Source organism: Abrus precatorius, unplaced genomic scaffold, assembly GCF_003935025.1.
Source record: "Abrus precatorius isolate BTA unplaced genomic scaffold, Abrus_2018 Scaffold3, whole genome shotgun sequence".
Taxonomy (NCBI): Eukaryota; Viridiplantae; Streptophyta; class Magnoliopsida; order Fabales; family Fabaceae; genus Abrus; species Abrus precatorius.
In genome coordinates, this window is record NW_020874373.1 from 22,251,692 (window position 1) to 22,267,423 (window position 15,732).

The 15,732-nt window shown below is 30.6% G+C and overlaps 1 protein-coding gene across 1 annotated transcript; it reads right to left on the reverse strand.

Annotated features, from left to right (window-relative positions):
• Positions 1 to 5,897: 5,897 nt before the first annotated feature.
• Positions 5,898 to 11,006, reverse strand: LOC113863193 (NF-kappa-B-activating protein-like). Its single transcript, XM_027496671.1, has 2 exons — positions 9,511 to 11,006; positions 5,898 to 6,447 (listed from the first exon to the last, which is right to left on the reverse strand). The coding sequence occupies exon 1, from the start codon at positions 10,949 to 10,951 to the stop codon at positions 9,524 to 9,526; it is 1,428 nt and encodes a 475-aa protein (XP_027352472.1). The 5' UTR covers positions 10,952 to 11,006; the 3' UTR covers positions 5,898 to 6,447; positions 9,511 to 9,523.
• Between the last annotated feature and the right edge of the window lie 4,726 nt (positions 11,007 to 15,732).

Here is a 15,732-nt window from a genome sequence, read left to right on the forward strand (position 1 = left end):
AGAGGACCTTGATGGGGCAAAGTATTTTCCCAATAATTGTTGAGTGAGATCCTCTGAAGTTGTAATCGAATTGTTGGGAGTAAGACAAACCATGCGTTCACCTTTTCAAATATGAAAAGGGGAAAAGACAGAGTCGAATGACATCGTTAGAGATTCTGTTGTATTTGATGGTATCAATCAATCAGAGAAACTTTGCCAGATGAAGATTGGGATCTTCGTTAGGCATGCCTCAAACTGTATAGAGTTATGGACCATAGTATGGGTGCTGTTTTCAATTCAAAATTGTTGGCCTCTACATTAGGAGCCGCGATGCTTCCAAGAGTGCCTTTAGCAGTAGGTGTCATATAATCTTGAATTGATCTTCTTATCTCTGCTATTCTTTGCTCTCTCACTTCTTTCCTTTGTCTACGCATTGTTCTCTCAATCTCTGGATCAAATAAACAAACTATAGAGCACTTAGAATGAGTGAGCATACACTAAATAAAATAAAAATAAAATAAAATAAAAACAAAAATAAATAAAATAAACAAAGATAATTTTTTTGAAAATAAATAAAACAAAATTAAAATAAAGTAAAACACAAATTGTTCAAATCAATTAAATTCAAGATTTTCTTAAAATTGATAAAGAAATCCCTGGCAACGACGCAAAAAACTTGTTCGGAGGATAAGTGTACCCGTTGAGAAGTAATAAAGGGTCCTAGAAAAAGTTTTTGAAATATTGTCCCACAAGGATTGTTTTCCAATTACTAAGAATTTTCTAATTTAATTGTTTAAGGAGAAAGGATATGAGATGAATTAAAAATAAGAATTTAATTATCAAATCAATTATAAACTTAGAATACAATGCACATTTTGGTTGAAGTTATCGGAGAGGAACCTAGGGCATTTGAGTTTTCTCATTCAATCCTTTATGTTATTTTTTTGCTTAACTCTAAATTTAATTTTATTGTGATTACCAAATATTCATACAATTATTATTAATACCCAATGGTCATGTAATATTAATATTCTTTTATCTAAACTAACATTTTCAATAGTCATGCAAGATATTAATTTAAGAAAGCTTAAAGCACCTATGAACTTGTTAATTTAATAACGATTGGAAGGGAAAGATTGGTTTGGTCCACCTAATCCTTTGTCTCGTTTTATCCTATATATCCATTAACTAATCAAGGTACGGTCGCCTAACGATATAATTAATTAGGATTGTATAATTATGCGCAATAGGATAAAAGTTAATCACGAACGGAAATCAAATTTAGATTCGAACATCAAAATTTCATAATTTCATGAACAAGAGTTCTCATAGCCTTAGCTTTAGACTTAGTTACTTATGCTAAAGGAAACAACTAAAACAATCATAAACGAAGTCATAAAGAAAACCAAACTAGAATAAGATGAGTTCTCAGTCTTCAAGTACGGTCGCTCGAAGCTCCAAAAGAGGGCCTAATTTTGGCAATTTAGTTTACACTAATCAGAACTTATAAATAAACTAGTGAGGCTTTAAACTAGGGTGTGTGTGCAAATTAGACATTTTGAGTTTTTGAGATTTGGCCTTTAATAAGAATTCTTGTTTTTACCTTTTCTCGAATTCTCTCATCTTCCTCTCATTCTCGTTGGGTTAAGTGCTTCGATAGAAGGCTAAATATCTCATTCAATCTGCAGAATTCAAATGATGTAAATTCAATTTGAGTTTTGGGCCAATTGCTCTGAGTTTCTTCTTCTTTTTTTTCTCTAATCTCACATTTGTATATTGCGATTATAATTAACTTTTCTATGGTTAGAATTCAAATTAGAATTCGATTGATACTTTGATTTAATATTTAATTTGGATTAAGTTAAATGATGATTTGCTTTAATTCGTGATCTGGTTTAATTAGGTTATTTGATTGAATTAATAATTGGATTGGGTAATCGTTCAAATTCAGATTAAAATCTTTAGATACTGTGATAATTGGAATTACATGCATTTGAGGTTCTGTGGATTGATAATTCTTAATCTGTTTTTATTGAAGTTAATTGTGTTCGTAATTTAATTTAATTGATTTAAAGTTTTTAAACCCCTAAACTTTATTCGCATTAATAAAGAACCTAAAGTAGAATTTAACTAAATATGTGTTTCTATGAATCGACCTAGTTTGAACTCTAGAACGCAAAACTTTTAGAGAAACTTAATTATTTTGATAGCGACTCAACATCATCTATCACTCGCTCAAGCGAGAAGTGACCTCACTCAGGCAAGGAGTGACAAGAAAAATAGGAAACTCTCAAGACCCATTCTCACCCAAGTGAGAATCCCTCTCGCTCAGGCAAGATGGCGCTAGCATAGGCGAGAATGCCTTTCGCTCAGGTGAGAGTAGAGCTCGCTCAAGCGAGAGCGCACAGATTTGGAGGAGTATTTAAGGAACCTCAACGCAAAAAACATTCACTTATCACCAAATCACTTTCCCCTCTCAAAGAAAATTCTCTTGGAGTCTGAACCTCTTCCAAATTCAAGCGTGATATCCAAGTTATTCGGGCCACATTCTTCCATCTAAACTTTGAACATGATTAGCTTTATACATAGCTTAGTTTGTTTTTTATTCCCTATGGTTGATTTTGTAATTATCCATGAAGGACAAAGTCTTAAGTGTGGGAGAATTTGATATAACATATTTTATACTTACATTTATAGTTTTATTTGAATTTCTAAACACTTTTCATATGCTTTATTTTTATAATTTTTATCATTTTCTAGTTATTTAAATAAATTGGACTTGTTATAAATATATGCTAGATATGATCACTCCAGGCGCCTAAATTTTCTATTGGACCATGCTATATACATTATTTATTTTTTATGTTTTATTAATCACATTTGTTGTTTTCTATTTCAAACATAATTGATTACACTTGTACTTTATGATTTTGAACACTTAAACTATGCCTATAAGATGGTACTTTGATTAATAGAAAGGTCAATTTATCTAAAATATTTCTTTATATTTCAAAGAATTCAATATGTTATCTTCCATTCTATTTATTTCTATATAATAATCACATCTTCTGTGTTATTTGCTTAAGTGAAATATATTTGCTTCATTTTTTCTGAGTTAGTTTAAGAGAAATTTATTTCGCTTAAGCATATAAGATTTTGCTTAAGTGAAACATAGATTTTTCATTTAGAGCTCTTTGTTTCGTTTTCGCTTTAGTTTAATTAAATTTATTTAGACGTGCTTAAGCGAATGTCTTTTAGTTTAAACAAATTTTGTCACTTAAGCAATCAATTTCCTCAATTTTGAGTTTGCGTTTTAAGTTGTTGGTCATGTTTCTAAACAAAAATGCACTTTTTTTTTTTTTCCCCCTTCTTTTAAGCAGTATAGGAATCATTCACCAAAATAAATTAAAACAAAAAACTTTAACTTTACAAATATAAAAAGTTTTTATTATTAATACTAATGTTTTATATTCTTCAACAATTCTCTTTCCATAATTTATTTTTCAAAATATTTAGATTAAGCCTTTTTTAACATAATAATTTTTTTTTGTATTTATGGGGCTGAGATTTTTAACATAATATTAAAGCATATGTAATTTAAATGTTAAATCATTTATCAAAGTAAGAAACTTCGAGAGAAAACTGAAAAAATTCTTTCAAGAATAAATATTCAAATTTATTATTTAAGAATATAGAAAATTCGATGTAAATTTAAAAAAAATTGAGGGAGGCTGCCACTTATCCCGATCCCTTAAATTTTTTCTTTAAAATAAATGTGTGTATACAACAATTATGAACTTATTAAAATGTACTTTGTTAACAAACGGTAGATTTTATCAACACCACTCTTGAAAATATTATAAAAAAAATATTTATTGTATTAAAAATGTAAAAAATATTTAATCTTTATCTTTTAAATTAATTAAAACTATTTAATAAAATATATTTAATAATCTATAACCTTTATAATTAATGTTAACAACTTCTTTTAAATCATTGGTTATAAAGGAACTGTTCCAACTAATGTAATTATTATTTCTTTTTATAATTGACTTGTAGAACTTAAGACTATCCTTTATCGTCAATTTGCCAAGTAGTTGTAAAAGGCAACCATTCAGTTATTTATCAAAATAAATAAAAGTTAGATATAATGAGTAACAAAATATATTTAGTTTGTTTCTCATCATTTTCACAATTTCTATTTTTTTTTCAATTATTAACAAACATTACTTCATTTTTTAAAATTTTAAATTCCTTCAAATTCATTAAAGCAAGTCACATATTAATACAATAATATCATGCCTAATGTTTTATTTTCATAAAATATATACACATCTCATTACTAATTCTATAAGATTTTATTTTAGATATTTGAAAGTAAAGAAGAAGAAAAAAATTTGAAGATAAAAAAAAGGGTTAGAAATGGGCGGAAAAAGAAATTAAACTCTATATAGATGTTTAATATTAAAAAGTAAAAATGACAGAAATTTAATCATATAAATGATATGATTATTTTTTATATCTTTTATTCATATTTTTAAAAAAAATAAAAAAATAAATATTTTTTTATTTCTAAAAATTAATATTTTTACTTTTTATAATTTTTTAAAAAAATTTCACTTTAAAAAATAATATTTAAAAAAAAGATCTTAATCGTAAAAGAATACAAAAGAACGAAAGAAAAAAAAAATCCTCAAAACAAATAAATTAAAAAAAAAACTAACATTCAAAAAATTTTAAAAAAATTTCCTTGACACTTTCTCTCCTAATTAAATAACTTTTCAGACAAGAGTTAAACCCCAATATTCTCTCCCTTTTCCTCCCCTCTAAATTGAAACATCCAAATATAGCCTAATCACTACCTAGTAAGAAACTTAATGACCTTTTTGGGTGTTTACAGTAATGTTTTCCAGCGAATTATTAATAATTTGAAATTAGATGATAAAATGGTTGATAGATAGTTTAACGAGGCAGCCAAAGGTTGCATCCTTGATAGTTCTTCGGCCGAAGCATCTTCTTTGGATTGTCATTTGAGTTTCTTTCTGTTTCTTTCTCTTTTTCAGATTTGAAACACTCCTTATTAAGCCATCATTGCCTTTCATCCTACACTGTTTGTAACCGTTTGATTTGAAGTTGTTCACTGGCCCTACTGTTTTCATGTTTTATTTCCTTCTCTTTAGTCGAAATCTTTTGAACGTGCATTTTTATCCCCTTCATTTTCTTCATAACCTGGCAAATGTGGTACACCTCTAATCCTGTCCTACATTTATATTTACGTATGTAGACATCCCTGCTTTAAATCTCTCAACACCACTTATATACCGTATAATATATAGTTCACTACAAAATACAAATAAAAAATAATGGCATTTCTTGAGCCAGAAGAAATTCTCGTGTCTCAACGATTTATCTTAATAATGGAAAAGCAAACAAATGTTCAGTTACAATCATATCATAGGACACTATATCTTGGCACACATAGGATCCCGCTCATCATTTGTCAATTGGAGAACATAATACATGCACGTCGTGAAGCACAACCAATTCAGCAAACCAAGCCGACCACTCTTAATTCAAATCTCTAATGAGGTCTTTGTTTTCTTTTCTTGTTTTTGGTCTGCATCACATGTATCTTCCATTGAAGTCAATGAGCCAGGTATGACTATCATAGATAATAAAACTCTTCCTTCAAGTATTTAACACAATTGCTTTGTCTAAACTTGAACTTGTTTAAACTCGAGACTTAAACTGGTTTCGTTTCTTGTTTAAACCCATTTTTATTAATATATTACAATTTTAAAATTAATACACATCCTTTTTTAAGTATTATTTATAATTTGAGGCACCAAGAAAAAGAGGACAAACTTATGAGGCAGATGATCATTAAAGGCGTAACATAACACCATGTTATTTGAACTATATATCTCTTTCATAGACAATGGACAACTTAATTTCAGCAGGACAATCCAACAAGTATATTGAATAATCTTAATAACGCCTTACAAGTTTACAACTACAAAAGTATACAAAATACCAACATCTATATGCAGGAGTTCACCTCTTTAAATCAGCAGCAAGGACTAACAATTTGTATTCATCTATACTATATACACATCAGCACAAAATATCATAAAAGTGAATGTCCATAAGAATAAAGAGAAGCCACCGATGACCAATCAGAATAATGACTAGCTCTTCCAAAAGCAGTATTCATTAACTATGAAGGGGCTGGATCAACCTCAATTAAGTCATGTCTGGCTGGACTTAAAAGCTTCAAAATCTTACAAAATGAAAAATCAATGATCGTATTTTAAGTTGAATAGTAGGTCTTATCAAAACTCAGAGTCAAGAGACAAACGTATTTTTCTTGCAGGACCACAGTCATTCTCTATAAATATTATTCGCATGCAGTCAGTCGCATGGGTATGACTTGGGAGACTAAAACCATGAGGGATGAAAATCAGAGCTCTATAATCAACACAAGGAACAAGTGTCCCAAGAAAATGTGCCAGCAATAACCAATACTAGTATTAGTACAGAAAAGAAGGCAAAAGCAGTTCAATTTTGTCAAATAGTCTGAATTCAGTAAAAGAAGGAAACTAAGTGTCTTGCATGTAAAACACAATATTATAGTTTGATCATCTTATCAAGCATATTAAGAATCTTTTATGTAAATATTTTTATTACAAGCTTAAAATGGCAACTTCCTCTGAATATAATGGAGGATGTTTTTATAAGCAACCAATTAAACTTAATGCAGCAGAACAACAAGAGTTCCCTGAACAATATAATGTGGCTATCCATGATAGAAACCAACCTGGCCTAAAACATAGGAGACACTAGAGCGTGTCTCGTTGATTTTCCAATTCCTTATAAGGAAGAAAGGTGAGGAACAACCATTGATGAAAAAATTAAGATTATATCAACCCTTTCCTAAATACTCCCATTACTTCTCCCAAAAACATCTTTCATTTCTATACATTCATCTTATACATTCATCTGACTGGGTTCATTATTTAATTTAAACATTCTCTGGTGCCTTATAATTTTTCAGAGTAACATGATGCATCAAAGGATCTTTAAGAAGAGATAATCATTGGAGACACTGGCTTATAGCTTTAAAACATCAAAACAGTGTGATAACAAAGACAATCTGATAACAAGTACATAAAAAACCTTCATATCATTACAGATGGTTCACACCCATAAAATAATAAGTATAGCCACGTCAGCAATCAGTACATTTGAAAAAGGAGTAAATGGATGCTTGGGCATGCTTATAAGTTCAAATGGAAGGCAATCAAAAGTTCAAAGTCACTTTTTTTTTTTTTTTTTTTTTTTATTTCTGTAAACAACTAAGAGATTTGCTTATGGAAAGTGTAACTTAAAACTTAGAGTAAACTCACAAATTAGTCTCTAAATTCACAAATTAGTCTCTCAGATAGTCATGCATGTTAGTCCCTTATTTAAATTGTTCCGTTAGTTTCTCATATGATAAGTTGTCAGGCAATTAAATCCTTGATGTTAACAGACACCAAAAAAACCTTAACTTTTGTCGTAAGTAACATGTAGATGCTAATATGATGTTGTTTCAAACCTCCTCCACTCCCTCTTTCTTCCCCTCTCCTTAAAGCCACAGCCTTCACAGTAGTTGGCACCCCCAAAGCCCCCACCAACTATCTCTCTCTTTACCCGTTTACTCAAAACCACACTGCTCACAGCAGTTGACACTCCCAAATCCCCCACCACCACTCTCTCTCTTTACCCCTCTTCTTGGAATCATGCCATTGTAACTCAGCACTTACGGTGACCCACAGTTTTGTCCGAGAACTTCCTCTCACTTTCCGCCATCCTCCAAAACCATCATCAAGACCCAAAACATAGGAACCTCATCCTCCTAAGAGCTCACAAATTGCAGGCCAAAGACAATCCCATCATCCTCCTCAACCCGCAATTGCTAAGAACTCGCAAATCGCATGCCAAACTCATTCTCGTCATCTTCCTCAACCCCTCCACCACGAATTGAATGTCAGTCACCCCCACAACAAACAAAACACAAACCAATTATGAACCATAGGGGTCTCCTTCCTTAGACATGAACCCATGAACCAGTCATGAACTGCCATTGAAGAAGGGAAGAGAGTTACAATAGTGATCCCAATGTCTTGATTCAGAGAGAGAGAGAGAGAAAGAGAGACAGGGAGAGAGGAGGAGGGGAGGGAAAGGTGGTGGGAACTTTGGAGCAGGACAGTGGTATAGGAGGTAGAGCAGGGGGAGCACAAGGTGGTAAGGGCAGCTAGGAACACCATGATTGGGAGGAGGAGGGAGCATCGGAGATGAGAGCAGCGCCAATAATGCAAAATCAATTAGTTAACACGAGGGCTCTAACTGTATGACGGTTTACTATTTGAGGGACTAACAATACAATTGAAATAAGCAAGGGACCAATATGCATGACTACTACTATTTGAGGCACTTATTTGTGGGTTTACTCTAAAACTTATAGGATATTATCTTTAGAAACAAATTACATTAAAATATTCAGTTAGTCTCCTATCACATATCTCTTCTACCACAATAAGGAAAACAAAATCATGAAGAATCATCCAACCATAGTCCTCTTTGTCTCACTGTGACAAGTTATAGGAAGTATGAAACCATAGTACTAATGAGTCCACATTTGGTGGACTCTTTAGAAGCATTCCCATCTAACTTTTTCTTTACTAAAATTACCTTAGTCAAGTGAAAAGTGGTAGAAAAATACATATATTTGTCCATAGGGCATGAAAGCTAAGTCTTGTATTAAAACTAGTAAAGAAGTATATCAATTCAAGTGTATTGACATCTTTAATGGATAATCTTTGTGCATAAAGGAAGAAAGCCAAAGATTGGAAGGAAAGAGTGAACAAAAATGAGGCCAGTCTCAAGAGATTTTATGATGAAATTGGTTGTGACCATGCTAAACATAGGAATTCAAACTGAATTAATGGGTATTTTGAGTTTTTTAAAGTTTTCAAGCAAGTCTTCTCCTACATTCACAGTTTTTCCCCATTCTCTCATTTTGAGTAGCTCTTCACAAGTATTGCAGTTCACAGGCACAGACTAAAATGCTATGTCTTTTGAACTCTTCCAGCATTATCTAATACTCATCCTTCTAACATCAAAAACTTGATTTATTTTTGTGATATCTATGGCCTTGATATTTATAGCTTCTTAAGAATTTCAATAACTAATATCTAAAATCCCACTTAATTATTTTCTGAATGTCAATCATACCAACCTTAGGATCCTATCTTACTTCCTTAAACCTAGGCCTTATGAACAAACTTTGAGACCGCAGGGTCATGTAGGCTTATGCCATGCAAGGCTTCATCCTGATACATAGATTGAGATTGACAAAGAAGACACAAGGAAGCAATAACAATATAGCATCAGCAGAACAAATCCCATAGAAAAGCAAAAATATAGCCAGCAGAACAAAAATGCAGAGTGCAACTATAAATAAAAGGTAAGAAAACAAGCTAAACATACATCAATATTAGGATCATGCATCAGCACCGTCAGAGGCTTTTGCAGCAAAAGGATCATGAGTTGGACCAACATCCTGGCCAATGTGGCGCTGCACGAGGCGCTGCAGATCAGCCATAACCTTATGCTCCCTTTTGGCCTTCTCTTCATAGTTAAACATAGCCAAAGCACGCTTATCCTCAGCACTATAAACCTGGTTTTCTTTCCTAATACGAATGGCATTCATCCTCTGATGCCTACTACCACTCATCACATAACCAAGGCTCTCAAACTTCTGAATCTCCTCCGCAGAAAGACCCACTTCACCTCTACGCGGAATACGCTTCCCTTGTTGAACGTACTGTGCAATAGCATCACCTTCACCGGGTCTAAGCGCTCCACCATAGCTAATGTGCCCCTCAGCTCTGGGCAAGGGCATTGGCCCAACCGAGGGTTCATTATCCAAAGCGGGTTTTTTCTGTGACTCAAACAACTCCTTTAACTTCAGAGCCTCCGCATTGATCTCCGTCTTCTTCACCTCATCAACTATTGCTGTACTCATAGCATCACCTGAACCAGAACCATTATCCTCCTCCGAATACGAACTCTCACTTTCCGTCTCCGATCTTCTCTTCGTTCTTCTGCTCCTTCTGCTACGTTTTGATTGAGACCTTGAAGAAGAAGAGCGTTTCTTCCCCTTTCTTCCACTACTACCAGAGTCACCATCGCTCTCCCTCTCTTCACTCTCATCTGAATCGCTATACCTTCTCTTCGTCTTGTTCCGTTTCTTTTTCCTTCTATTACTACTCCTACCCTTTCTTGGACTACGATCTTCTTCATCTTCCGATTCGCTATCGCTGTACGATTTCCTCGAAGAACCACCAGAACTCTTTCTTCTCTTCTTCCTTGAACGCGAATCATCTGATTCACTACTAACAGATTTCTCGGATTCTGAACCAGAATCAGATTCAGATTCCGACTTTCCTCTTGCTTTAACCTCCTTATCGCTCTTCCCAGCGCCATTGTCTCCCAAAAAAATTTCATCAGCTTTGTTATCATCTTCCAGATCATCGTTCTCGTGCCTAGGAGGACTAGGCGTAACGTTCCAAATACAGTGCTTCAGCGATTTCCTCATCCTCTGCCTCTTGAGCCTTCTATATTCCTCGTAGCTCAAACCTTTCAACTCCTCGTCGGACTCGGAATCGGAGCGCCGCCAAACCCCGCGGTCGCAGTCCAGATACGCACCGTTTCGGCGACCGAATTTCTTTGGCAGAGCGTTGTCTTTCGGAGTTCCGTTAGCGTGTCTAGGGTTTCTGTGTTCCGGCGATTCCGAATGGCGGCGGCGGAGGCGGTCGGTATGGTGGTCGTATGAGTCGTAGCTAGGGCTTCGACGGCGGCGATAGTCATCGGAGTCAGGAGTCGGGTGATCACGAGGGACTTCGATGGTGGATGATGGTCTTCCCATCGCGAAATGGAACAATTTCGGCGGGGGGGTCGCACGGTTAATTATTAGATATATAGAATTTGAATTTAATTTAAACACAGTGCGTACAAATTTTATATATTATCATCATAAAACTGATTTTTTTATTTTATTAGTATAAAATTATATTTATAATGCATTTTACTCGAATGATACAGTTAATATAGAATGCTCCTAATAAGTGACTTCAAATATTGCAATTGAACAAAGTTAAGAATAATTCACTAGCCACATAAGAGAATTAGGGATGAAGGAAAGACTCTGACTTAGGAATGACAAAAGTAAAGTATTTGATAGGTACTCATAAAATTTATATACGTGCTAAACGAGTATGGATATGAATATAAAAAAATATCTATAAATTTTAACGAGAATAAGTGCAAAAATGGGTACTTAAGCACTCACTTGACTCTATGTAAATTTTGATTAATTATGCTATCTATGTGAATTTTTATTTATGATTAAACTTTATTTTACAACTATGTATTAAATTTTTGTATTATTATACTATTTATATAAAATTATATAAGCATATTTTTCTTTATAAGTGATTATATATGACATTAATTTATTTTTTTGTACGATGTATAACATTCATGATTCATTAATTTTTTATTGCTTATATATCTTTGTTATGTATTTTTTTTCATTATTTAACAAGAACAAATGTTAACCATCAAGTCATTTTCAACAAAGTTAAAAAAAAATAAAATCTTTTATCATGTTTTTTTGCAGAATGTATATTTAAAATATGAATAATTTTATGTTAAAATTTTGACAAGCGTACCAAGCTTAATTTTGATATAATGGATGAATAAAAGGTTGTCGACTTGTTGCATCCACAGAGATTGTCAGATACTTATGCAATTTCTATTATCCTAATTAAAACAAATTTATAAGTATTCACTAATGTACAAGTAATTTTTAGTTGATTTTTGGTTATTTGAGTTCATGAAAAGTAAATACAAGACACAAATGAAAAGTGAATTAAACTAATATGATTAGATTAGGGATTAGATTTCATTAAATTATTCTCCTCATACTTTGGCAATTACATACATTAAACATGTTTTATAGGTATAGATGCACTCTCTTTATATTCTCTTGTGTTAATTTCTCGCACCCATGTTTCTAAGAGTATTTCTATGAATAACAATTCCTTATCTATTCAACAAAAACTCCAATATTACAATCAAGAGCTATTTAACATACAACACATTGAAATATATTCCTAGGGTTCCAACACATTGCTTGAGTTTCATTCAAATAGGGTTTCAAGATAGTTTTCTAACTCACCCTAAATTTCCAAATTATGAATTATTCCTCTTAAGGTAGAATCAAACATTACTAATATAATGAAATTATCATAACTTATGGAAATGAACAAATATATTAAAAATACCAAGGTATTCAAAGTATGAAGATTACATATAATCTTACACTAGTGAAAAAAAAAGCTTTTTTACATTAGTTAAAAAAAGCTTTTTACATCAGTTTTACAACCAATGTAGATACAGGCGATGTAGAAAGTTCACATCTTCGTTTGTTCATAATAACCGAAGTAAAAAGTGTTACTTTCTATATTGGTTGTTCATAATAACTGATGTAAAAGTGCGCTTTCTACGTTGATTGTTCATAATAACTAATGTAGAAAATGTTGTTCTAGTTTATGTTCATCTTCGTCAATGGTGTCAATGTTTCTCTTCTCTAACAATTTTAATGTTCGCGTTTGTCATGTTATCAATATTTTTCTAAAGATTTAAAACACTGTTTAAATTAAATTAAAATCCATAAATGTCAATGTTCATTGTGTTCATCGTTTTCTTCGTGTTCATTGCGTTTTTGTCGTGTTCATCTTTGTTTGAATTTATACATAAAGAATATGTAGTGTTCATCAAATTGTTTAATGATGAAGAAAATACAGAAAATGAAGAAAATAAAACCATTGATGTACCTGAAAAATCATTGTTGTGTTCATTGTCCATGTATGTTTTTAGCTAATAGAAGCTTCATAATTTATTTCACTAGCGCTTTCACTGGCGCATATTTGAATAAATTTGAATTGATTTTACATTAGTTATAAAAAATAACCAATGTAGAAAATACTTTTTGGTCATTTTTGAAATCGATGTAGAAAATACCTTTAACATCAGTTATTTATTTAACGATGTAAAAAGTTTTAGAATTTTAAGAAATTGAAAAAACAGTAAAAAATAAAAAAAAAGGGGAAAACATTGAAATTTTGAAAAAATAGTGATATGAAATAGACATATAATTTGAATAAATTTAAGTCTTGTGTTAAAAGTTATGCCCATTCAAAGTTTACAACTATAAATGCGAAAAATTGCAAAACTGCAAGACTTTCTACATTGGTTGTTTTTGACAACCAATATAAAAATGTTTGCATAAAGTTAAAAAATACCACCACATTTTTTTCTACATCGGTTAGATTTAGATACGATTGATAACCGATGTATAAAAGTTAACATAAACTTCAAAATTACTATCGCATCTTTTTTTACATTGTTTCAGAAAGAACCGATGTAGAATCATGTTGTAGAAAGTGTTTTTTATACTAATGCTAATAGTGTTTAACCACCCATAGTGTACATTACAATAAAGAAAAGACAGGAAAAATGTTTGAAAATGGTTCCCAATGATCTTCATCGCTTCCCAAACCTCCACTTTTTTGCACTTCTTCAATCAGGTCATTAATTTTGGGACTCCTTTTTTCTCGAGCTGAATCTTCTTTCTTAAGGGTGCAATAAGTGAATTCTTGTTCAAGCGAGAATCTATTTCTCGCCAAGCCACAGGACTCGCTCAGGCTGTCAAGGGATTCTCGCTAAGGTCATTTTCAATAGAAGAACTTGTTTTGTCTTGATCCCAATTCAAGACTAAACAAGTTCAAACTAATTGAATCCTTGTATTAGAAATTCCTGGAATTGATTTTCCATTTCTAGAAAGAATATAATTAATAACTTTAAGTTCTAGATCATTTCTTTCTTTCTTGGAACCTATCTTAGAGAAAAAGTTTTACTAAATTGATACTGTTTACTATTTCATATAGAATTACGGGTTTAACCAAACAAAATATGTTTTTTTTTTTGGTAATTATGGTCTATTGGACATAGATCTAATTTATTATTATTTTTTTGCTTCTTTTAAATTTTCTTTACTGTTCCGAATGGTATCAAGATGACACTATGATCAAGATATCTTGTCCATCTTTCCAGTAAAATAGATATCCTCAAAAAATATTTTTAATTCAAACTTATTTTAATTTGATCTCAGATCATATTGATACAATTTTAGATAATTCACATATTTTGAATTCATTACTCGTGCGATCTTGAAATGTTCATTCGTATAATTTAGACTTATGAGATCGAATTAAGAAGAGTTGTATCGAATTGATCAAAGACGTGTGTTCAACAATCATTCAAGAAATTTGGATTAAACACGTGTTCTTTAATTTGAACTCATGAACTGAATTGAGATTTATTTAAAAACTAAACATGTTTTGTGTAGTAGAAATCATATGCTTATTGCTTTTGATTTATTATATATATATATATATATATGTGTGTGTGTGTGTGTGTATTTTAATTTATTTATTACATTCATTTTTATCGTTTGTAACTGAAATTCTTAAGATAATGATCTAAGTTTGTCTTCTAGTTTATTGCATTTAAATTACTTATTATTAAACAACTATGATATTGATCATTACCTTCTGTTCCTTCTTTTATTCTTTCTTTTTTTACAAAACAAAAATATGATATTTTGATAAAGTTTAAATAATAAATAATAATAATAATATTTTAATTACTTTTAATTTTTTTTTTTACAAACCAAAAATATAATCTTATGATAAAGCCTAAAAAAATCAAAGAATAATAACTTTTTAGTTACTTTTATTCCTTTTTATTCTTTCTTTTTTTACAAATCAAAACTCTAATTTTGTGACAAACCTTAAATTTTTTTTAAAAAATAGTTACTTTTTATTCTTTTTTTTCCCTCTTTACAAACTAAAAATCTAATCTTGTGATAAACTCTAAAGAATAAAAAATAATAAATTTTAATTACTTTTTTTTAAAAAGAATAATTATTTAGTTACTTTTCATTTTTTTTATACAAATCAATAATCTAATCTTCAGATAAATCATAAAAAATTAAAGAATAATAATTTTTTAGTTACTTTTTATCTCTTTTTTATTCTTTCCTTTTTTATCAATAAAAAATAAAGAATAATAATTATTTTAGTTTTTTTTATCATATTTTTATTTTTTATCCTTGTCAATCAATGAAAATAAAATAAACTAAAATCTGGATATGAGTAATGAAGTTGTGTGTTGATATTATTATTATTGTTATTGTTATGTGGGTTTATTTGTAAATAATATTTTTATAATGTATAAATAAAATAATAAAATAATTTTTTTAAAAAATTAAAAAATATACATTAAAAAAAATTTTAAATTCATGGATCGGTCAACTAACATTAACAGAGTGATGATCTATCTTTAATGTCATTTGAATTATAAATGTTTATTGAGTAGTGATGTTTTATCTTAAATTCTATATAAGAGTAAATTTATTTTTAAATAATAATTTCATCCCAATTGAAATAAAATTAATATTTTTAAAATAAAAAATCTTTCATTAGTAAAAAATTACCTTTCTCAAAAGTACATAAATTTTTAAGAACTAAACATTTTAAAAAATAAAATTATTTTTCTGAAAGCAAGTATAAACAAATATTT